This window comes from Calonectris borealis, chromosome 1 (genome assembly GCF_964195595.1).
Source record: "Calonectris borealis chromosome 1, bCalBor7.hap1.2, whole genome shotgun sequence".
NCBI lineage: Eukaryota > Metazoa > Chordata > Aves > Procellariiformes > Procellariidae > Calonectris > Calonectris borealis.
In genome coordinates this window covers 186,436,867-186,461,583 of record NC_134312.1, presented here as the reverse complement: position 1 = coordinate 186,461,583, position 24,717 = coordinate 186,436,867, and the positions used below count along the sequence as shown (strand labels likewise).

The window sequence follows — 24,717 nt, the reverse complement described above, 5'->3', positions numbered from 1 at the left end:
TTATTTGTGATGATTTATTATTTTAAACACAGTATGAGCTGACCAAAGTGAAGTTCTATGTAACTCAGTTCACTGACATTTAATTATTTGCATCTATCTGTATGTAATATGAAACTTTTGAAAAAATCTGACAGAATACACAATATCAGAGGTGCTTTAAGGGGTTGGTAGGAACAAATGCTGAATTTGATGAAGACTGAAGAGCTGGAAAAATAAAAATCATTGCCAGTCAGATAATACAGGCAAGGGAAGGTCTCTCGTGTGCTTTGCTGATCAATGTACATAAAACAACTTACACTTTTTCACTTGTGTAGGCCAAAATATTTACTACCTTCATTTGCTGTTTTCTGCAGCTCTGCCTGTCCAGGTTCACTTCCTGTGCTTTCCAAAACCTAGTCAGTCCCAGTTCCTAACTAAACCTGTGTTTAAAGCCTAAAAGATCTCAGTAATACAGACAAGAGTATGTGCTGAGTATAACAGAGTCAGTTGTGAAAACTGTATCAGACTTAAGAATCCTGTAATGTTAATCATCAGTATACAGGATCTAAGTGATTGTGGAAAATTTATAATCTGAAAGAAGACTATGAATGGGACCATGTATTTAGAAGGGGTTTCGGGTGTTTTTTTTCCCGGGTCTCTCACTGTCCAAAGACTAAAGAGCTGGTTGATGACGGATGTAAATGCTTTCCAGCACATTCCCTTTTCCAACTTTACCTGTGTTGTTATGTTGTTGAAGTTCATATGTTGACAGCTGGAAGTGTGGTTCTGGCAATATTTTTTTCACTGGCAAAACCTATTTAAGAGACTTCATTCTTTCATCTTTCTGTTAACATTCCTGCTATTGTTCATTGCCTCCGTAGTTGTACTTAGGGGGCTGCATTGTGGTGACTGAAACGATTCCAGTGATTTGATTTACGGCGAGGTCTTACGAACAGTTGTTGCATCAGCACAACTGAGAAGGTAGCAAATGAAGATGGGAATTTTCAAAGCCAGTTGTCGTGAAAGTTAGCAGAGTTATTCCTGAGTTATTTCAAATTATTCTAACATTTAAGAGAGAAAAGGTTGGTGGCAAAAAATAGTATCTTTTATTAGACACGCTGATAGAGCTGAAAGAAAGGAATGAGCTGTCAGGCAGATAAGCTTCTGTATGCTCTTCGATAGGGTTTCACGGTTGTTCCCATGAGTAGATGTCAGTAAATAGCTTCTGAGTTTTAATTTTTGGCAGTTGGTCAAAATTTAAATTTTCCTGTTTAGCAACTGTTATAGTCCTGATACGCATTGTTGTGTTCTGCAAGTCCTGCCTGTTTTAATACATAAGGCTGAAGTTGAACCTGCTTGGCAAACTCAGGGGCTCAGGATAGTTATGTAGGAGATGCCATAATGAATTTTAAAGTTGTTTTGTCTATTTTGGTTATCTTTTCAGTAAATGGGAAGTTTTAAAAACAATTCTATTGATTTTCAGTTGTAGTTTCTTTTTAGTTGAAATACATTATTGAAATTATACTAATGCATTTGATACCTAAGCTCAGTTTGGAATAGACTGATAGTCTGGCTTTTCTTCACTGAGCAAACTGTACTTGAGGAATCCTCACACAGTTTTAAAACACGATGAGCTAATTTTTCACATAAGTAGCAGCGGCCACGGAAGATTTTGAAAGGGAACCCTGGGGATGGGGTGGGCATCTGTTACCGTATGACTAAGAGGAGGTAGTGGATATTGCTTTCTACAGACAGCTAGCAGAAACCTCCCACTCATGGGCCCTCATGTTCATGGGGGATTTCAACGATCCAGACATCTGCTAGGAGGGCAATCTGGCATTGTGTATGCGCTCTTCGTGGTTTCTAGATTGTGTTGGTAAAAATTTTGTAATGCAAATGCCACAGAGCCTGGTCAGGGGTAACTCTTCATCTGCTGCTCACAAGTAGGCAAGAACTGTGGCTGGTTTGGTCATAGATGGCAGCCTGGATTGCAGTGACTCTAACATTGAGTTGTGGATCTGGAGGAAGGCTGGGAAGGTGAGCAGCAAAATTAGGATCATGGACTTAAGGACTGCAGGCTTTCACTTATTCAGGAGCTTGGTAGGTAGAATCTCTTGGATAACAACCATGAAGAAGAAAGGTAACATTGAAGATTTTTAGAGAAAACTTAATGACAGCTCAGGAATGAACCATTCGACAGTGCAGGAAGGTTTGGTATTTCAGCAGGAGGCCTGCTTGGCCAAGCAGGGAACTTCTCAATGAACTAAAACACAGAAAGGGGGCATACAAAAGTGGAAATAAGAACAGAAAACAGAAGAGGAATGTAAAAGTGCTATTTGGTATGTAGGGACAAAATCCCCACAAACTGCAGATCTTTAGTCCAGAAGGACCGCAATAAACTTGAGGGCTGGGCCAGCAGAAACCTCAAAAAGCTTAAGAAGGAGACGTATGAAGTTCTGCTACTAGACTTAAGTGTTGCTGTATGTCACCACAGGCTGGGGAGTGTCTGGCTGAGTAGCAGCTTTGCTGAAAAGGCTGTGGGGTTGCAGTGGATGTCTGGTTGAGTATGAGCCAACACATCATAGCAAATAAACCTACAGATGGGCTACATTAGGAGGAGTGTGGGCAATGGGGTAAAGGGAGGATTCATCTCTAGAAAGCACTGGTGACGCTCTGCCTGGAATGCTGTGTCCAGTTGCGGGTTCCCTAGTTCTAGGGAGATACTGAGAAACAGCTGGAGTCCACTTGAGGGCTACCAAAATTGTTAGGGGCCTAGAGCACCTGATGGTGAGGAGAAGCTGAGGGATCTGGGCTTGTTAGGTTTGCAAGGAGAGGCCTAAGGGAGGAGAAATCTGTTGGCAACTTACAATTATAATTACAAAAATTATTACGTTTAACTCTACTTAATAGTGGCAGATAATATATCAAGAGACAGTCGTCACAAATTGGGGCTTGGGAGGCTCAGACTGGACAACAGGACAAACTTTTTTACTAGGAGAGTAGTGCAGCAGGGGAAGAGGTGGGCTAGAAAGGCTGTGGAACATCCATCCTTGGTGGTTTTTGAGACTCAGTCAGCCAGAGCCGCAGCTCATCAGATCTCGTCTTGGTGGTAAGCTGATGTTGAACAGGAAGTTGGAAAAGATGACCAGTATTTCTGACGTGTTTTGGTAATTGATGAATGGGCAGCTTAGCACTTCTTTGACGTGGTAAGCATATTACTAAGATATATTCTGAAATTTATGTATCAAGTCTATGTGAGATCATCATCATGGTATTGAACATATTTAAAACTGACTTTTCACATCATAACACTTCTGTAATTGAGCATCATCAGACTGCCTACCTTCTGGGTATGCTGTTGGCCCAAACGAAAAATAGCTCTCTGCTGAGAAATGATTGTAAGCTTCCTACATGACTGGATGTCAGATAAGATTCCGTGTTCATGTTGTTGATCTTCTACTAATGCAGAAAAATGGAGGAAAAGGTTCACTTCCTGGCGTAAATACCAAGATTTCATTTTAATGGCACTTTGGACTTTAATCAGTAAAGAGACTCATTAGCCTAAAGTAGACAATTGAAAAATCAAGCATTAGCTTCAAAACTGAAAATAAAAAAAAAGAAGGTCTAACAATAATGTTGAGTAGAAATCTACTAATATTCAAGTTTTATGTTTGAAGTAATTATTTTGGTTTCTTAGAGGGAAAGACTTACTTTCTTTTGCTCATAAAATAAGGGTCACTCAAGTGAAGTGGATATTTTTCTGCTTAGACTGGAGATGGGTTTTGTTGTGTAAACATCCAACTATTTCAGTCAGCAGAGTCCTGTCGGCAGCAGCTGAGCTCCACCTCATCTGTATGTGAAGGCAGCGGTGGTCGAGGAGCAAACCTAGGGAGTGTGGGGAATGGGTTTCTGTCCCTCATATTCATGTGTTCGGGAGGCTGGCAGTACCAATATAAGATACAGAATAGGTTATAGTGTTACCCAGTGACTGTGTGTAATGTTTGCAGCCATGAAGATGGCCAGTAAGAGCTGGTATGAAATGAGAGAAATAAGTAAGTTGTGTAGATAGGACTGCTTTTTTTTTTCCCCTGAATAATGTATTCAGAAAAGTTGAGGAAAAAGAAAAAACAAATCCTGGAAAGTGTAATTTCTGTTTCTTCAAAATAAGTTGGCTCTTAAAGGATGAGGGCTGACACGCTCTTCTGTGCCCTTATGGAAATGTGCTGGATAAATATCAGTTAAAAGCATCTTTTTTCTTTTTTTTTTCCCTCCTAGAATGAAATTAAGACCTGGAAATATATATTTGAATATAATACAGATTTTGAACTTTCCTCTAACAGGTGTGATCTTATCACACAGAAATTAATGTTGGCAGAGTTTAACACCTTCACAGTTACAATATGCTCTTGCTGTTACTGGCTTTTGAGACCAGATGGATGGTCTGTGTACAAATAAATGTGTAATATTCTAAGATGACTGTTGGAGTGTGTTAATCTCTCATAAATTTAGGACTAAAGAGGCCAAAAGGCAATAATTTCAGCCACCTAAAAACCCAGTGTTCCCGAAGCTTCATTGTAGTGCCTCTAAAAACCCTGGTAATATAAAGGTTTACACATGAGATTGGAACTGTTTCTGTTGTGCACTCAAAAAACTAAATAGATGTATAGATCTGTGCAGGGTGTTTCCTTTCGCTGTAGGATTTCTTTATTTAAAAACAGCCATTTCAAATTTATTAATTTCCTTCTTTTTTCTTAATGTGTTATTTCATCAGAAAAATGGCAAATAGAAGAAATAAAACTTTTTTCTGCTTCTTAAGTTCTTAAATTGTACTTGAGATGCAATCTGTTTATCTTCAGATATGATCAGTGTTGCTCTAAATAATTTAAACAGCAGTGGCTTTTTCTTCTCAACATACAGGAAAAAATAGCAGGATTAGGGAATAGTCTCTTCTTGGGAGGGGGAGAGGACAAGAAGGATAGTTGGTGTGATACTAACTTTTAAATAGAAGACCAGTCAAAGGTGCCAAGCGCACGATAAAGCTGCATCTTCAAGAACCCTTCTTACTGAGATTATAACATAAAAGCATCCACAGTGGGTCAGAACAAGGGTCCATCAAGTCCTACTATTCCGTGTCAGAGAACGGTGAGTAGGAGATGCTGGGGGAGAATAAAAGCACAGGGTGTTCATGCAGGGGTGTCCTGCTAAAGTGCTCTTCCAGCCTCCGGCTGCCTCCTCTGCAGCTCAGGGGCTTGGAGCTGCAGGTGGTGCCTTTCTATTCAGTAGCCCTCCACTCTCTTCAGACTGAGTGGAAGAAATAGGCCTGCTCACCTGAAGAGCCCTTGTCAGTTATCATAAAAAGCAGATGTAGGTATTAATATTGTTTTCTGTCTAAAATGTAGCTCTAACAAAGAGAGCGTATCAGGTTCAGTGCATTGCAGTTACTGGCTAGCTGTGCGTGCATGTGCGAATTGCCATTTTGCCAGAGGTGCAATTCACACCTGTCTATTCCAGATGCAGTAGAAAGGGCTCATTGCATGTATTGAGGCTGTTTTCATATCTCCTTGTTTCAGGGTCCCGTTATTGGCTCACGATCTTTACGTGCTGCCAATTTCTGACCCATATGGCATGGGCTTTTAAACGAACTGCTTTGTCTGTATATTGTCCACCCCCCGAATGGGATGTCCCCCTTACCTTTTGGATTCTGACTTATTTGGCACTTGTTTTAGCAGCCATATCTCTTTGTGTACGTCGGGCACTGCTTTTATCCCACTGTTTTCCCCAAAGACTGTGGTACCTAAGATTACTGTTTTCTGTCTGGGATATGAGAAACCAGGGGTACATCTTCACTGCTTGCCTAAGCAAGCCTGATATAGGCTACGAATACTCCATCACAAAATCCTATGTGTATAGCTTTTGTCCACAGTAGTGTGGTAGTAACTTGTGAGATGGGTTGGAGTATTGATGGGCTATTCCATAATTTGCAGTGGAGTCAAAGAATTTGGGATACATGTTCTCAAATTATGAGTCTTGCTGATTTAACACCACCATTTTACCAAGCAGGCTGTTGTCAGTTCCTTGCCAGCTGGTGAAACATTGGAAAGAGCCTGTCGGGGATGACATCTCTGTTCAAAGAGTTTGGAAATGCAGTGGAAATGGAGTAACCAAACATGAGATTTTAAACAAATACAGAAGAAACAAATGAGACAAGAAAATACAGCCCAGGTGGAAGTGTGTGATAAGATTAGTGGGCTAATCCCCCTTGTGCTCATTTAGCTAGGAAAATAGACTCTGCTGTCTTGGTTTATTGTTGCTTAAAGTTCTATTAAACACTGCTAAAATTTTTGCTTTTTGGACAGATGCAAGCTGGAGGCAACATTTGTCTCCAGGCAGCAACAAACCTGTTAAAAGCTGAATGCCCTGACTGAATGCTAGGGATTTTGTGTGCTCAGCTCTCTCCACGTCTTGGATATAGTTCCCTCCGAGCCCATTTTTCATGAAAGTTTGTAGGGTCCATTGAAGGCTGGAATATTTGTGGAATTTTTGGACATGATTGGATGTGTTGATCAAGCATGTTATGGACTGGCATAAATACCACCAGGAGAGATGTATTTTCCATTTTTCATCTAGACCAAACTCAGTTGTGTGATGGTTTTTTTTTTTTAGGGAGTACAGGAAATCAACTAAGACTTTTCAGTACTGTGCCAATAAAGTAGGTAATTAAAATTCTCTCCTGTAGATGATATCATCATTCCAATATATTGAAAAAGTCTGACACCTTGTTGTTTCGGCATCTTGTCTCTACTGTGTTTTGGAAGACTGTGTATGCATGAAAGGATGTTTACAATTTGAGCTGAGGTGATTTAAGCTAGGAGCTAATTAGTCATGTACTCTTGTCTCATTGCATGTTGGCTGGGGAATGGTGAGAAAATAAACTGGCACTAATTTCCTAAGGATATATCAGGCAACCTGCTCTTTTTAGAATGTTAAAATTCTTCCTAGCTGAGCTAATGAGAGAGGTGTCAACTTTTGCAGGAAGCGGTGGGCTTCTAGGGTATTTTCATCAACTTGGAGGCATTTTGGTCTTTAGCTGTTCCTCAGTGAGAAAGAGTGATAGGAGCCGCAGCAGAAGGGGAAAGGGAGATGATGCTTAGGCAGTAAAGTAGTTTTTCTTACTTTAAAACTTAGAAAAGTGGGCAAAACCCTGGGAGAGCCAAAGCCTGGATTTTACTCCTTGCAGTGGTTGTGTGTGTTGTCCAGTGACTTTTTAATTTAAGATACAGCGCAGTTCCCAGAATGGGGACCAGGCCCCTAAACCATTGCAGGACTTTATTTTGGAGTGAGTTTGAATGCTTCAGGCCAAAGAGGGCACAGTACTCTTAGGTGCATTTGAACTGCAAATTCAACGAGGGCTAGAAAATGAGCCAAAGCCCTAGACTGCTGCCTAATCGTTAGCTTAGCGTCAGCTCTGTTTGGGACCATTCACTTCTTGGCTCCTGCACAGATCTGCCAGAGAAGGGTGCGTAGCTGTAGCAGGGAGAGTGGGAACTGCTTGGTGCTGCTTGTCCTTAAGACCGGGGATGAACCCTTGGCCACCTTTTATTTGGCAGTACAGCTGTTGCCTAAGTCTCCCACTTTCTGGCAAGCCATTAAAGCACTGTATTGTTGTGTAAAAAGTGGGAACAACCACCAGCTTACTGCCTTCTGCCAATATTTTAAGGAAAAAATGGGGGGGTGATTGTTTGGACTTCAGGAGCAACATAAAGACCCATGTGCGGGCATGTATGTCAGGCTGTGAATCCCAGTCTCAGCATTGTTGTTAAGCCCTTAAATTTGGGAGGAAATCAGCTATAATCCTTTCTTTGCTGCTTCCTGTTTGTTGCTGTAGGTGATTCTCCTCTGGCTGCTATAAATGTAGTCCTAAATGTGTAACCTTTCCCATGGATTGTGTGAGTCATGTCAGAACCTGGAGATTCTCAGTTCTGTGAGATAAGCAGTAACATCTGTGTATGCTGGAAGAGAACTGCATTTGAGTGCAAAAGTCATTGCTGACTGAAAGGAGAGCTGCTGTATATACAGGAGGAGTTTTAGTTGCCTCTGTTAATTTGGACAAGCTTCCTCTTCAGCATCTTCCTCTCTGGTTCCAGCGTTGGTCTTCCGAACTCTTTGACTCCTTATGTGGTGCTGGAGATAGGCAACAGTAGACTGGGTCCTCTTGGATGGAGTAGGACAAGGTGCAGATCTACAGAAGGATTTTTAGAGTTGGATCTTGTTCGTGGGCCATGTACTTTCTACATCGCATTTCTGAGAAAAACACAAGCGCAAGAAACAGTTCCAAAACTTGGCCTCAATTCATGGAAAGGTAGTGTAATCAGAGTACTGTGGTAAAACTGCACCCCTGTGCAGCAGTCTTACTGCAGTAATCCTCTCCAACCTCACGCACGCACTGCAGTGCCTGTTGGGCAGCGAAGGTGGTGTTATCTTCAGCAACAGTAATGGAAAAAACATTATTTTACTAGAGTCATCTTAGTTTCATGGTCTTAATACTTGTGAACTCATTTGCACTGCCCAGATGGTCTCTTGGAAAAAATAAACTTTGAGTTTGTTACCAGTCTGCAGCTCATTTTCTTGGCTTCACGGGTTTTGGGTGTTGTGCTGTTTTCCTGTGTGACCACTGCTGCCTTGGTGCTCGCCCATTTCCTGACTGCAAACTAGATTTCACTTCTAATTTCTTGTACGAGAAAGTACTCAGGGCATGCCCTGCAATTTAATTCAAGCCTGTGGTTGCAGAAAGACAGATCAGAGAGGCAGGTCCTAGTAAGAGACCAGTAAATAAAATGGCCAGGTGCTTTTGGTGAAATCCAGAGCAAGAAATGCTTGAGACCTCTCAAACCTTGGAAAGGTGCCAGGTTCTGCAGCCATACAGTCAGAGAGTGCAGGAAGGGCATATTCACTGACATGAATATGTCGTTTTGTACCTCCAACAGATACTGTTTCAGGCTGCTTGAAAACTCAGGAAAATCATCACCCCTACAAGTGTTTCTCACTGCTAGTTCTGCAGACAAACATGCTAAAGCCTTAATTTCAATAAATCAATGATGGTAGCTGGAATGGGGTTCTACAGTAAGCTTGAATTCCGTAGCTCCCAACAAAGTAAGTTATGGTTATAACAACAGCAACAAAAGAAAAAAGTCAAGGAATATTAATGAAATGTAAGTTGTCCTGGTACCTGATCTATTGAAAAGCAGCAGATCCTAATTAGTAAACTAATAGCTCTCAAACACATTAGAGGCTGCTTTGTAAACAGTCAGTCAGCCTTACCACAGTAGGCCTATGATTTAAACTTTAATATAAGGACATTAAACACTTAAAAAGTATCTGGGAACTAAAAGACTTCTTTTCTCTTTTTTAGGTGATACTGTCACTATTGGAGATGTGTCTTTTAAGCTCAAAACACCGAAGAACCCAGAACTTGTTCCACAGAACTACAGTAAGAATATGCTTTCCTTTTGAATGAATTTCAAGGCTTTATTCAAAAAACTTTTACTCACTCAATTCACCCCACTGACTTTACTGAAATTATCCAAGAAATATGTTTTGAAAAAGTATGCAATTTGGGGAAGGCTGTCTAGATTGTTGAGTTCTTTACTGTATCTCTGGTTCGGCTGGTTATATAGGAATCTCTTAACTTTGAATGTAACTTGTCCCATTGGTCAGTAGGACAGTAAAAGGATCATTTGTATATGTTTAAATATTTTGTTCAAAAGGAGTCTCATCCAGCAATTACTTCTAAAAATAATATTTTTATCTCAAATTGTTTGGTCATAAAACTGTGGCAGTTTAAAGTTATCATTCAGTTGCAATACAATTATATGTCCTAGGAGTTCTCTGCTGTATGGCAGATGTATGGTGTTTTTCTACTGTGATATTTAGTATTCCCAGATTGTCAACATTATTGTTGTCAGCGAACACACAGATCTTCGCAATCCATCAAGTTGATGAGAAGTCAATAGCATAGTGATAAAAAATGCTATCAAATACTTACAAAAGATGTAGCCAATTATGCACATTAACAATGTGCATACATGTACTTACAATTAATTCACATTATGTTTTGATACCTTATTAAAAATGCCACGGATTTGCAGCCATCCATGTTTCCTGTTTGTTTGTTGAGAATACATGCTTCTTGAGCTTTTCCTTTTGCACCGTGGATCAGCAAGTGAATCATGTTTTTGTTGTGGCGTTTTCTAGGACAGTACAGGCCAACTATTTCCTGAGGATCCAAAATGACCAGTTGGATTTGTTCAGCACTTTCACATGTAGGCTGCTGGATGTCCAAAATTTAAATTAAAAAAAACCCCACCAACAACTGATTTTTCCACCCAGATAAATTTTCAGACCAAAACCAAGCACACATGGCATTCTAAAGGAGTATGTAAGTTTATACCACGCTTAGACAGAGCCAAGCATTGAGAACTCCCAGTGACTGTCATTGCTGGGCTTTGCAAGGTTCTGCAGGTGGAAACCGAGTGTAGTCATTCGCTTCAAGTGAATTTGCTTTCCAACATGTCTAAATTCATTCCATGACATTTTGAAGCAGACACCAAAAAAAAACTGCTGGGGTGCTGGCGTTTTTTGGTTTTGTTTATTCTTTTAGAAGGATGGCATTGATAATACCAACAGTAGACTTGCCACTGCACAGCTGGCAGGATGGCAGGTAACTGCTGGGAGAGAGATACTGAGGGCAAGAGGGATGTTACAGGTGTACAGGGAGTGCTACTGGTACAGTATCAGAAAGGGCAGGAGCTGCTGTGTGAAGGTTTATGTTTTTGCACTCTTAGGCAGTAGTACTTCAGCTCATCAGACAGGCTTTAGGTGGCCCTGCTTGAGTAGGAGGGTTGGACAAGATGACATCCAGAGGTCCCTTCTAACCTCAACCGTTCTGTGTTTCAGTGATTCCTGATTTTGTAGTAACTGTGAGATAGTAGACCTGTGTTACTATTGTCATGTTTAGATTACTGTTTCTTAACTCTATTCTGACATGCAACATTTCTTCTGAAAAGTTTGTCCTTCGAGAGGTGTAGCAGGAATATAGAATCATAGAATAGTGTGGACTGGAGGGGACCTTTAAAGGTCATTTAGTCCAACCCTCCCTGCAATGAGCAGGGTCATCTTCAACTAGATCGGGTTGCTCAGAGAGCAATATAGAGAGGAAGATTTTGTTTGCTTTCAGTCTTTGACTAGTGTGACGTCTGCCAGTAGTCTGGTAGGCCATTTGGATTGTGGGCTGCTTAATTCCCGTACCCCAGTAGGCATCGCACTGTGATGCTTTCCTACCAGGGGATCTAAGGTACCAATGCCATATGTCAACCCTTGCTGCTACGGGGTAGCCCATGAGGAAAGGGTTTCTGTTTTAGACTGTAATGATACTTCCCATTCCTCGTGAGTTCCCTGGGAATGTGGCCAGACAGTTGAGAAATGCTGCTCTGTATTACTACTTTTTATAGCTTCTTAAATGATAGATTTTTGCTTTTCATAATTTATTTTGTATGCCTATTTTCTCATTTTGGTCGTGAAGTAAGGACATCAGTTGTCTATGTCAATGACTAATGTGATCCGTTTCACTTATTTACATTCCTTGTAGATTGTTTTGCTTTCTGGCTTTCTGTGCTGTACCAAATGCATTCATTTTAACAATGCCTCCCTGCCTTCCACTCTTCCACAGCATGCTAGTCACTATTACATGTTTTGGTCAATCTGCACTTTTCAGTGAGATAAACGTTAGCTCTAAGTTGCTATAACAGCATCTCTTTCAGTTCTTTGGACTGGGAAGGTAAGAGACTTATGAAAACGTGGTAGAATCAAAGAATCAGAGATTTTTCTAGTTAATGATTATAAGAAGGAAAAAGTGGTTGAAAACTAATCTGATAGCAAAAAAGTTATTAAACATGGAACTGTACAGAATGATGGGATCTTAGCTAAAATCTGATAATACAACTAAAAGTAATGTTTGTTAGCACATATTAGGTGTATTATTAGTTGTTTCTTTTTTTTTTTAATAATCATAGAATCATAGAATCATTAAGGTTGGAAAAGACCTCTAAGATCATCGTGTCCAACCGTCAACCCAACACCACCATGCCCACTACACCATGTCCCTAAGGGCCTCATCTACACGTCTTTTAAATACCTCCAGGGATGGTGACTCAACCACTTCCCTGGGCAGCCTGTTCCAAGGCCTGACCACTCTTTCAGTAAAGAAATTTCTCCTAATGTTCAATCTAAACCTCCCTTGGCGCAACTTGAGGCCATTTCCTCTCGTCCTATCGCTTGTTACTTGGCAGAAGAGACCAACACCCACCTCGCTACAACCTCCTTTCAGGTAGTTGTAGAGCGCGATGAGGTCTCCCCTCAGCCTCCTCTTCTCCAGGCTAAACAACCCCAGTTCCCTCAGCCGCTCCTCATAAGACTTGTGCTCCAGGCCCTTCACCAGGTTCGTTGCCCTTCTCTGGACACGCTCCAGCACCTCCATGTCCTTCTTGTAGTGAGGGGCCCCAAAAAAATCATGACTGAAAGGAGCCTATGTCATACTTGGGATACTGTTGTTCATCAGTACTCATGTACTTACAGTAGGATTACTTAAGGTACAGAATTTTGCTTATAAACCTAAATATTAAATTAGTTAAAATTAAGTAAGGTAGAATACTCATGTATTTAATAGCAGAAAATTTATTTCAAATACTTGAGTACAATTTCTTTGTATATTTAAATTTAGGAATTTTTTTTATCCCTTATTGTGTAAATTCTATGGTTATGTTACTATGGAGAACGAAGTTACATTCCTTTAGTGAAATTAAGTAGATTGTATTGGCTTCATGTCAATTATCTCCTCTCTGTGAGGCATTTAGAAAGTATGTGCATTAGTTAACACATCTTTTCTTGTTTTAAGAGTACTTTTTGTTCTGCTGTGTGAATGACTGCTGCAGATACAAGATGTTTTGGTATAAAAATACATGAACGTAATTGCATATTTATGCTAACCTTAAACTGAAATGTTATATATTTTGAAATTTTATTATACTAACCAATATTACATTTAAATGACCAAGGTACTTACCTGATTTCTTTTAAACTAAGACTAGAAATAATTTGGTCATCCACTTAAGTGGGAAATATCCCTGAAAAGGTCTTAGACATTGTAATGTTTGCAGTGGAGTAAGAACTAAGAGGAGGGAATTGAAGCAGTTACAGTTCATTTACTAGTACTGCATATGATATTGTTTTCTAGCTCATCATTTGTGTAGAATAGAATGTTTCTGCTTTTATTATTCTGCCAAATAAAAGCGATGTTAAAATGCAGTGCTGTTGAAAGTGCGTATCTATAATTTACAGCAATTTTAGGGATGTTATAACGTATTCTAAACTCAGCATTATTATTCTAGGCTTAAAAATAGCCTTAAAAATCTGAAAAAAATTGTAACACAAAAGGGAATGTAAATGTATTAAGTACCTACAAAACTTTACATTTGTCATTTTGTCACATAATTGATACCAAAATATTTAATTCTCTGTGTTACCAATTTAAACTGATTTTTAACTCCTTTATTGAACCTTGTTACGTTTTGCAGAAATGGGTAAGATAGGTACTGCTGGTTACCTTATGTTTTCATGTCTCTGCTTTTCAGGTACCTAGCAAGTTCTGTATGAAGTACTCCATTTTGTGTGTTAATGTAAAATATTAATTTGTTTTGATGTTGTTGGCAAATGGCTTTTTCTTGGAAGATGATAATTAAAGGTACATAAAATCCGAATTGTTCTTATTTTTCTTTTTATAAGTAACAAGTGAAAATGAGTCATACACAAAGGAATTTTGTTAATGGGATTTCTGTCATAACTGTGTCAGACACGTTCTAGAAAGAGGGCACTTATTTTTGCATTCTGCTTGTTCTTTTATCAGTAAAAATAAAACCTACATTTTAAAAATCTCACCAGGCCTGAAAAGCATGATTGTTTCTTTAATTATACTTTGGAGAAACTTTGTACGGCTTTCCATGATACTTTAGATCTAAAATTGAACTGTGAGCACACACCTTAATTTTTTTTTTTTTTTTACGTTGAGTTCATGTCAGTGCACTGCTTTCATTAATGGTTTCTGGAAATTTTATGAAAATGACAGCGTACCTGATATTTCATGTATTTATTAATCTTGACAGAACAATTCCTAACATAGCTCTTCCAGGACACATTGTTCAATGATGGCAAATCCTCTTTAAGGCAGGAAAAGGGATGTTCTCTTGCAACACCACGTCTGCTCTGCTGCTCTCTGAAGGTGCAACTGCATTTGGGAGTTTGACTGTAGTCATGTTACATGCAACTGCATTGAATTGTGGAAGATTAATTTCAAGCAGTGTGTGGTTTTGTGCCAGGTGTCCTGAGTCTGAGCACCCTCCCCAACATGGGATCAGAAGTGACATGCGTGTATACAAGGGATTAAGTGATAAATCCTGTTAGTTTTGTCAGTTAAGATATATGGAAGACTAATTATCTTGAAGAATTTAAACAGAAGGTTTGTGCGTATAATAACGAAATACAAAAAAAATAGCACTAAATGGATTTCTGTGCTTGAAAGGCAATTGTTTTAATGTTGAGGAAATCGGGGTTATTTCTCTGTAGTAGGCTCAGTGGTGCCAGCAGTTCCTGTTGTTTATTCTTCACCTGAAAGATTAGTATTGCCTTAACAGTAAGACGCCTCTGTGTCCTTCTCCCAGAATGGTATGCACCACGTGCTGAAGCAGGGACAAGCGTGTGTTCAGTTATTGCTCAGAGTACGTTCACATTTGCACGTGTGTTCGTTCTTCTTTCTGTTAACTTTAAATCTGAGTGTTGGAGTGCAATACATTACAGAGACAGGTTGTGTAGCAGGATGACTGTAATTTTGTGCTAACAAAGACTTTTGTCATTACATTTCTTCTTTCCTAGCCTAAGGAAAGATGTTTGTTGTCAGATATGGCGATTATTTCAGCAGTTTTCATGTAGGCTTGCAACTGATCTGCTATTTAGCTGAAATAGTGGGTTTTTTGTCAGTAGAGCTCTGAACATTTTACACCATTACCCCCGTTTTGTCTGTACCGAGAGCGAGGCACAGGGAGACTTGGGGACGTGGAAACCTTCAGCAAAGGCCTGGGTGGAGCTCAGGGAGTTATCTGCACTGTTCCTTGTGCCTCAAAGCAGGATCAGCTGAATCAGAACTGTTCCTGAGACATGTTTGTCCTCCTTGTTCTTAAAATGTGCTGGTGACAAAGATTCCAGAACCTCTCTGCACACTTTGCTCCAATAATTAACGATTCTTTTGTGGAAAAAAAGCTTTTTCTGATGCCTCATTTAGATCTTTTTGGACATACTTTTAGATCCCTGGGGCTTGTTCTATCTAGCATAACCATGATGTACAGATTACTTTTTTCTTCACTGTGATTCTGTCTTGCATATTGGAAAACAGTTGCTATGATTTTCGGTCATTTCTTTTCTAGACTGAATTCCAATTTCTTTAACTTTTCCATGTCCTCCAAACTTTTCATAGTTCTTCTTGCTCTTTTCTCAAACTCATCTGTGCTGGACTGAGCTGTTGCGCTCAAAAGCAGACATAATATGTCCCTCCAATTGGAGTCTGAGGTACAGATAACTGCTCTGGCTATGTATTTCCCTATGAGTTGTATATCCAGCTAAGAATAGTTTCATTTATTCCATGTTTATATGTCACTAAGAGAAACTTTGTCTTCTGAATCCCATTCAGTGTTCCTTCCAGAAAGCTATTTGGTTTTACATGATTCCTTTATATTCTCTCTTCATTTATACTCACATGGAGAAATATGATTTACCCATGTAGATCTTATACTTTCCTGTGAAACAACCGACTCGCAGGAATGAATGATAAATGAGTTTATGGTCTCATCCAAGAAGTAACTTCCCCCTTTCTAAGCCCCTGTGCAAAGACTCGCAACTTGTTTCCTTACCACCGCAAGAACAAAAATGGTTGGAATGAAGACTGTTTCTATGAAAAATTTATGAGGAAAAATAGTATTCCAGTGAAAACTGCCTGTGATATATCCACGTTATGAGACTTTGAAAACTCCTTGGGCTCTGTGCATCAGCATAAAATTGGAAGAGCAGCAGCGTTTTACTTGCGAAGTGCTAAATGAAAGGGGCTGAAAGCAGGCCACATAGGAGTGCCTCCCTCTTCACCTCAGCCACGCTTCCTCCTTTCTTTCATTGTCCCCCAGCCTGAACAAGCTCTGAAGTAAGTCTCAGTGAGCTCAGAGTTTTGAACATTTTAACTTTTTGAAATGTATTTATGTTTTTAGACAAAGACCTCTCTCCTTGTTCCCCTCCTTCTTTAACCATATTTTACAGCAGCCACCCCCTGTGCTAGATGTACTGCAGATTACTGGAAAAGTAAAGGACCCCCTTGGTAATCAGAAGAGAGGGAGATCTTTTTCCCCTCATGAACTTTCACCTCCCCTGATACAAGGAGCCATTCTCAGACTCTGAACATGCACTGTAGCAAAGGTTCAGGGTATGCAGAGGTCTTTTTTCATTCTGTTGAAAATTACACACGTTGCTGTCAGAAGTGCCTGTTGGTTATTATGATGTTGACCAAACTAGAGTCGTACAAGGACATGAGCTCTAACGTATGTTGTACCACATCTGGAATAGATATTCTTGGGAATCGGTTCATTTAACTGTCTGCATCTGAACAGTGGGAAGAGGTAGGTGTCTCCTTCATTTATGGGATTTCTTCTGTAGGTGGAACACAAGGACTTGCCAGCAGATACTGTCTGCTATCTCCAGTGAATCTTATGGCTTCAGTGAGTGTAGCATGTGCCAAGAATTCAAGTATGAGTGAACTGGAAAATTTCCGAGCCTAGCATAGCCATTTCAGTCTTGGTTGTATCAAAAGCTGATTTGTGGATCAAACATGAGCAGCTGCTGCATTTGCTTCAAAATCTATCTACAACATTTTCTTCTTTCCTTATTTGGGGATTTCTCCATTCAGCTTCAACTGCTCACTTTACAAAATGTTTGCGCAGATTCTGCTAGGTGTTGTCCTACTTATCACTTATTACAAAGCAATACAATGCAATTTCTTTCGCTGGCCATCCTTGATAGATAGGAATAGCAAACTGTAGCACCGACTACTCTCCTGCATGTGCCAGATGGTGTCTTTGAGAATACACTGTAGAGGCTTCCTACGCACCATCCTGCGGATTAAGAATATAGGGCCAGCTACTCAACTAGTGCAAATCAGCAGAGTGCCACTGAACAGATTGTGCAAACCCAGTTTGCATTAGATGCTATCTGACTCATGGGACAATTAATAAAAATTGCTGTAATATACATGCTGATGCTTTTTACAGCTAATTTGCCCTGTCTTCTAAATGTAATAGAAAATGATTATATGTAGTAAAGTTAATATACAGTACTTGAACTGTAGAGAGGAATTTTTTCAAGTCGTGTTAGAGAAAACATAAAAACTTTGCAATGCAGATGCCACAGTAAAAGTAGTCTAAATGTGTAGAAATAATATCCAAGATATTGTGTATGTGGTTCTGAAGTTGCTTTTGAAAAGCGTATTGTGCTTTGGAAACAGTTTATGCAGTATAGACTGCATGTGCAAAAAAATTTTGTATTCTTCTGATTTTAGAAGGACATAACTGGGAAACTGAAGTAGGCTTAATATCTGGAGCGATGTACAGATATCCCATGTTAGAATAGAAGGAACTGACAAGTGGAAGCTGCTGTCATGACAGTTCACCTTAGGGAATGCTTGCTTTGAATTTTCAGCATTATTTGTAACGGGCTTCCTTTGAGTGAGTTTGCAGATGGTCGGTGTGCTGACTTTGTGATTGAAAACATGTATTATAATTGATCCAGCTGTAATCTGTAAGAATTATGTGAATGGTGAAGCAGTGAAACCATTTTCTAGGCAATATATCAATAAGGAATAGTGTCTTTCATGTCCTTTTCTCAAAAAAAAAAAAAAGCTGAGTTAGGAAATTATAGAGGATTTTTTAAAGTTGCATTTTTCATATTAATATTTCAGAGAAAATTTGGACTGTTTAAACGCAATGACAAGAATGTGAGGGCCTTATTCCTTAAGGTTTGCAGGGAGATCACGTTCCTAAGATTTTAGATTTTTTTGAATACTGTACACTCATGTTCTCTTTTACATGACGGTTTGTCTTGCAGATGCTGCTGACGTTTTTAAATCCTGTTTCTATTTATGGTACTGCTTTTAAGTCTGACCCGAGTTTTTTCCTGAGGCCATCCTAAAAATAAAAAAGATAGCTACACATATTAATGTGAATTAGACCAGAGGCATTTGTAGTCATGCTATGTCAAAGCTGTTTTTGCCATGCTTCTAATGTGTGACTTATGACATGAAAGAATTCAGTGTTTCAGCAAGATTTCCAAGCTTATTTGTCCACTTTAAGTAAAGTAACTTTTTTTATTTTTGAGAACAGCTATTATAAAAATACACTAGAGGCACATTGGCATGTTCATACAACAGGTAGGAGCAATAATGAATGTGCCTCTCAGTGAGATCTCTGTCTTGCAATTTTAATGGTACCTTTAATATAATACTTTTTATTTGTGTGGTGCTTTTCAAATTACCATACCTGTCCAGTAGCAAAGTTTGGATAAGCAGTTCTTCTGGTATGATGTATTACACTTGTTTCCCAAAGAATATATATAATAGGAACTTTCTTAATTTTCTTGAAAATCTTGTAGAAAGGAACATGTTATTCTCTGTGAGGAATTTATTTGTTTTTGGCCTGTTGTGTGTGGTACATGTGATGTGCATTGCTTTTGGAAAACAGTATTGCAGTGAAGAAGAAGAAAATATTCTTACATTCATATGATCTTACCATACCATATATGAAAACTAATCTTGGGCACACTAATGACAGTTGTTTAGAAAACAAAACAAAAAAGCAAACCTGAAATGTTTATTTACCATTAATCTCATAATCCTAATGCACAGATTGCTCACCTACGTGCGCATGTTATTCCTGTTCATATTGGTGGTAAGGATATAGTAGATTTCTCTGGAAGTGGAAGAAGATTGCAAATGGTTTTCCTGAGTGCCAGACCAAAACATTTGGTTAAAATTTTTTATAAAGCTTTCCTTAGCCACTTTTATGCTTGAAAAATCTTCCTTGAATCTCATACATTTAATACTGTTTCTATGATCTTACAAAAATGAATTTTAATTCTGGTATACAAAGATTCAACAGTGAACTGAAACCCTTCAGAACTGAGGGGCACTATTGCTTGCTGTCCTTAACTCTGCCCCGCACGCGCTGCCTCCCCTGTCTCAGCAAAGCTGATGTAGAACCAAGGCTTGTTTTTTAAAATTTTGGCTTCTGATTGCAGCCAGTAATCACAGGGAAAGAAGGTAAATACCCAACTATTAATTTGAGGATTTCATCGCCTCTTGCTCCTTTCTTACTGCACTTCAGCATCCCAGACACCACCCTCGAGGCTCCAGCTTCAAACCCCATCATCGGTCTTTTCAGATTGTTCTGAAAGCAACCATATATGTTCCCACATACATAAATCTCCCTTCTGGCTTGCTTGTGTTATCCTTCTCCTCCTGCACTAGTGCTTTTTGCTTGTGTCTGAGAAAGGGCCAGGCTTTGCTGGGGGGTATGTGAAGGAGTATTCTGGGGATAGAGCGATGTACGGCAGCGGGAATGGTACCCCTCCTTCACTGTGTTCTTTCTGCATGGTGCTTTCTAGTGCTGCCAACATTTGCATATATGTGGTAAGGTTTTTAGTTTGTTTATAATCAGGTTATTGCTTTTTAAAGTAATCAGGGTATGGTATTCTTAATAGAAATAAGAAATAAGTGGCTTTGAGTTGTTTTTTGTTGTGATTTTGGAAGCTACATGGTATTGATGTAGTGATGTTGCAAGGTTTGCATTTCCTTGGTAATTTAATTCTGTGTTTTATTGTGTCAAAATCTAAACAGGAATGCAGTTGTCTTTTAAGAAAATAGCAAATTAAATATATCCCTGAACATTAATTCATTAATTTTATTCTCATGCAAGCAAAGTTTTTTTGGTTTTGTTTTTTTTTTAAGTTCATGATTCACAGAAGCATTGGGATATAGGCTGGATAAATCTTTTACAAATTATTAATAATGTAATTAACTGATGCTGAGAAGTCCACTCAACATTGGGTAATAAAAAACAGTCTTTGCATTGCTTAGTTTAATGTGAAATGAGAATCAACAACTTTTTTTTCTGTTTTTGGTTGGGTTTTTTTGAAGGTTGAAGTTGGGCAGAGAAAAAGGCATGGGTAAGATAGGTATATAAACTTATATGTAAATTCAGTAATCTCATATAAACTGTGTGTGGAATTCCCTGCTTTTCAGCTATGCAGCTTTAGGACAGCACATCTTTGTGGGTTTGTTTTATTTTTGGAGATAAGAAAAAAAAAAATGTGTGAATGGCCAGATATCTAACACTTTTCAAAATTAAATAATGTGTTCTTACCTGTGTGTTTGTTTCAAAGTGACAGATTCTTTGGCCCAGTCTGTAGTCCACCATTTAAGATGGATAATGCAGAAAGATCTTCTTGGCCAAGATGTCTTTCTTATTGGTCCTCCTGGGCCTCTCCGACGATCTATTGCTATGCAGTATTTGGTAAGTATGTTGGTTTAAATTCTTGGAGACAAAGTCATTAATGTCAGTCGGTCATTCCTCTACTAGCCAAATTGTAAAAGGTAGTCCTAGAAAATCTTACAGCAAGCTACTTAGGAGGTAAATAAGTTTTTCCATAAATGTGCTTTCCAAAGTTCAATTTTTGTTATAGACAAGTAGAAAGTACCGACATTTTAATGCATGTTTTTCTGCTTAAACTCCAGGGGGGGTGAAAAAAAAAGAGTTGGAAAACTGTGTTACCATATGCTATCACAAATGGAGAAACAGTTTGTTCTAGGCATTATGTATATTAGAAGATTAAGATATCTGCTTGCTGTTACAGACAACAAATAGGTTTTGCTACGTTGTATAAAAAAAGAAATGAAGGAAAGGATTTGGGAGAGGAGTGTTCCGAGTAACATTTGGGAACAGTTATCATGAGTGATTAGAAAGAGTAGATGCGTGTATGATCCTCTCTTGGAATGTGGGAAGGACTTGCCTACATCCATCTGCATGAACCATGGTAGCACAATGTGCAAAATTTCACGTTTAAATCGTCGGTGCTCTTAAATGATCAGGAGGAGGGGGTTGTCTGCCCCAAAAGGTGATGTGGGTGGGACTTTGTCTGCCATGAGCTTTATCTACAATCTGGTTGGGCAGAAGGATCACAAATGGAGGTGTATAAACAATTGTCATGAAGATCAGCCATTTCTTTAAAAATCAAAAGATACTGATTCAAAGACTAGCTCTCAGAGTTAAAGCATACAGGAAAAATCTGCAAGATTTTGAACTTTGGAAAGAAGAGCAAAGATTTCTTAATTCAGTAAACCAGATATGCTACTTGATAGCTCGATGCATTCCTTAAAATAAATGAGAAGAGTTTGGTATAACCTAAAAAGAGGACTTAGGAAACACCTGATATCCAGGCATGGGATATAGAATGTGTCTTGTTATTTATACCACTGTTTGTATGCACCTAGCTATATTAGAAAGGCTGCAGCTTACTGTTTCAATGCCATGCCAAACAATTTTGTGAAGGCTGGTCTTTGCATGTGAGCTGATACATGCTGTGGTCCCTTTAATGAAGCTATGTAAGCCTGGAAAACTTTTATTTGCTCTTGCTGAAAGCTACTACTCTGTGTTCATACACAGGGCTAATTGTAGAAGAAAACTTTCCTGTATTTCACCTGCTGTTTTTTTCCTTTAATTATAAGAAACTACAGTTGTATCTACGTGCAGCGTAAAGGAATTGGTGGCTTTGTAACGAATAGGCACAGAAAAAGTGGAAAGGAAATAATTTTCTTGGGTTTTTATATCCTTGCTTGATTTTTTTCATACAACTATAGTTAAAAGCTGCTTCTGAAGAGAGATCTGTTAAATATATCATACCTTTAATTGAGGGGTAGGGGCTAAAAGCATTTCAGCATGAATCTGTTTCCTAGCAGAATGCATGGTAACCCAGGTATGGAGGTAGCAGGAACACCAGGTATAAATACATGGGTTTGGTTTTTTTTTCCTTTAAGATAGAAAATTCTAAGTATATCTCATATTGAATCAAAATAAACAAAAAATAACCCAAGGCTTCTCATTTTTTAAATGGTCTATAATTTCACAGATGCAGAGTGTATCTCATGACGATAAGAACAATATAGTTCATCAGTGTACTGGCAAAGCATGTACAGTTAATAATCACAACTGCATCACAGTATAAGTGTTACTGAGCAGTGAGAGTTGAAGCTTTTCAATCTTTAACGGAAAACTTCTGATTTTTATTCATGATTTGCAGATGCTGATTGTTTTTCAGAGTCCAGAACCAGAAGAATAACTTACAGGATGTTACAGATGTTCAAAGGAAAGAATATATAGCTGGTTATTATGTTTTTAGAACAGGTTTGGGAAAAATAAAAGTTTATTGAGCAGAAATTCAAACCATTTTGTTTGAGGCAGAAGACACTGTAAACATTTTAAAAATAAGAGATATTAGATTTTGTTCAGAGTTATTTCAGATCACTGTGCTGCTGCCTAAAGCTCTTTTGTACAATTATACCACTAGGCCTATTGTTAAAGTTCACTTACTGGGGTTATAGTCTTATTTTTGTAATAACTTCAGACTATTGTCCACAGGAGCTAACAAAGCGGGAGGTTGAATATATTGCACTGTCGAGGGACACCACAGAAACTGACCTCAAACAGCGACGAGAGATCCGAGATGGTAGTGCTTTTTATCTTGATCAGGCAAGTTGCAGTCACACACCACCTAATTATTGTTTACAGGTAGTTTGAAGGAAGTCATGGTTTATATGATGAAAAATTAGTATGTGGATTACGGACTGACTGACATGTTTCTGATGCAGTTAGAAAGTCTCATATAACACTCTTGATCTTGTTATTAATGAAAATGTTATCTCTACCCAAATCCACGATTACTCTATCTGTTAAGAGTACTACAGGGTTGATTTAGGCAGACTATTTTTGATACAGTTCTGTAACAAGCAGGGAGATCCATTCTGTGCAAGTTAGAGAAGCACTTCTCTTGGTGCGTCTCTTCCCTAACACCTGTAGCACATTAGATGTATTCCTGAAATGAATCATCCGATCTAGTTTCATTGAGAAAGAGTCTAGCTTCCTGTATTTTAAGACTGCTGTGTGTTGTGAAACCCAAGCATAGTAAATGGAGACAATTGGAAGATTTGATTTGAAACCTCACTGCTGATCTGGACTAAAATAATGATTTAAACACTCCTGCCATCGTCTTGCCCCAACCCATTAGCTGATTTAGTACAACCATAGAGTGACTTAGATTAGGTAATATTTCTCTTTGTAAGTTATCAATGGCTTGTCTCCCTTTTGATTATGCAGGTAAAATACACACTCCATTTAGAATGTCTGTTTTCCTAGATACGTAAAATTTGTATACAACTTCGGTTTCTAATTAAATAGGGTGGGTCAGTTCCTCTAATGTGTGAATTTAAATGTGTTATCTAAAACAGTTTTCAGTTGGTGATGCTATAGAGGTTAATGATATCACCATCATACGAGTGATTTGTGGGTGGAAAGGGAGATGGGAACAGGAGAGGAAAGAGAACCCAAAAGCTTTGTTCTCTGTTTTAAAAAAACATTTTCCTTTTTTTTTTCTTAATTCCCAATGATGTCTTTTTCAGCCTCCAAACTTTAAAGAAACTTTAAATAGATTTTCTTGAAACCACGATAAATGACTTTGAGCAATGGAAGATCCTCAGAATGAAGGATAACAACTAATCTAAATAATTTTTTTTAGTTACTTCTAGATTTCAAATTATCTCATGCTTATCTGGAAATATGAGGGTTGCACAATATGAGACAATTTAAAGTACTGTACCATGGATTAGGGCTGTAAACGGTAAATTTACCAGAGGATAAGAGCGTTTGTGTAGGCTGTGGGGTTAACTCATTAACTCGTGTTAGCTCTAACTGCTGTTATGGACAGCTTTACTCTCACGCTTGCTACAGAATAGTCAAGATAATTTACCCGTAGTGTAAGAGCATTAGTTAACTAACATTTGTAAGAGCCACTGTATCAGGGACTGTAAGAAGCTCACGGAGATGTGAGATTGCCTGTTAACCCTGTATTTGTCTGAAGACTTTGATCCCAATGTAAGTATGAGTATTGCTTTACTTTGTACAAGCTATTTTGAGTGATCTCACTCTAGGAAGATTAGTTTTTTAAGGTAAAGGTCTAAGATTACCTTTCTTCCTCAATCTGTTGGAAATTTTCAGTTAAAAGGTTTTTACCAGAATCCAGCACAGCAGTACTTCAGACCAAGACTTCCCTTTAGCAAGATACCGAAGTACTAAAATCAGTCGGAATCATGATCTGTTTCCTCAGCTTATGTGTTTCTCATCGCGTATGTAACCAATGTCAGTTTAAGCTCTGAAGAGAAAATAAGAAAATAAATCATTGGTATTTAGATGAGTGCTTTTAAAATGTTGGAAACATGAAAGATGAATCTCATAGATAGCGATGTTTCAGCTGAAGTTTTCTAACCCTACGTTTTAG

General features: G+C 38.6%; 1 protein-coding gene across 3 annotated transcripts in view; it reads left to right on the top strand.

The window, feature by feature from the left end:
- VWA8 (von Willebrand factor A domain containing 8) overlaps positions 1–24,717 on the top strand; it is a 201,613-nt gene that overhangs the window by 2,421 nt on the left and 174,475 nt on the right. For all 3 annotated transcript variants that reach the window (XM_075139308.1, XM_075139307.1, XM_075139312.1), the window contains exons 2-4: positions 9,389–9,466; positions 20,554–20,684; positions 22,806–22,916. In XM_075139308.1, the coding sequence (XP_074995409.1) occupies positions 9,389–9,466; positions 20,554–20,684; positions 22,806–22,916 (320 nt within the window). The remainder of the gene's footprint in view (positions 1–9,388; positions 9,467–20,553; positions 20,685–22,805; positions 22,917–24,717) is intronic.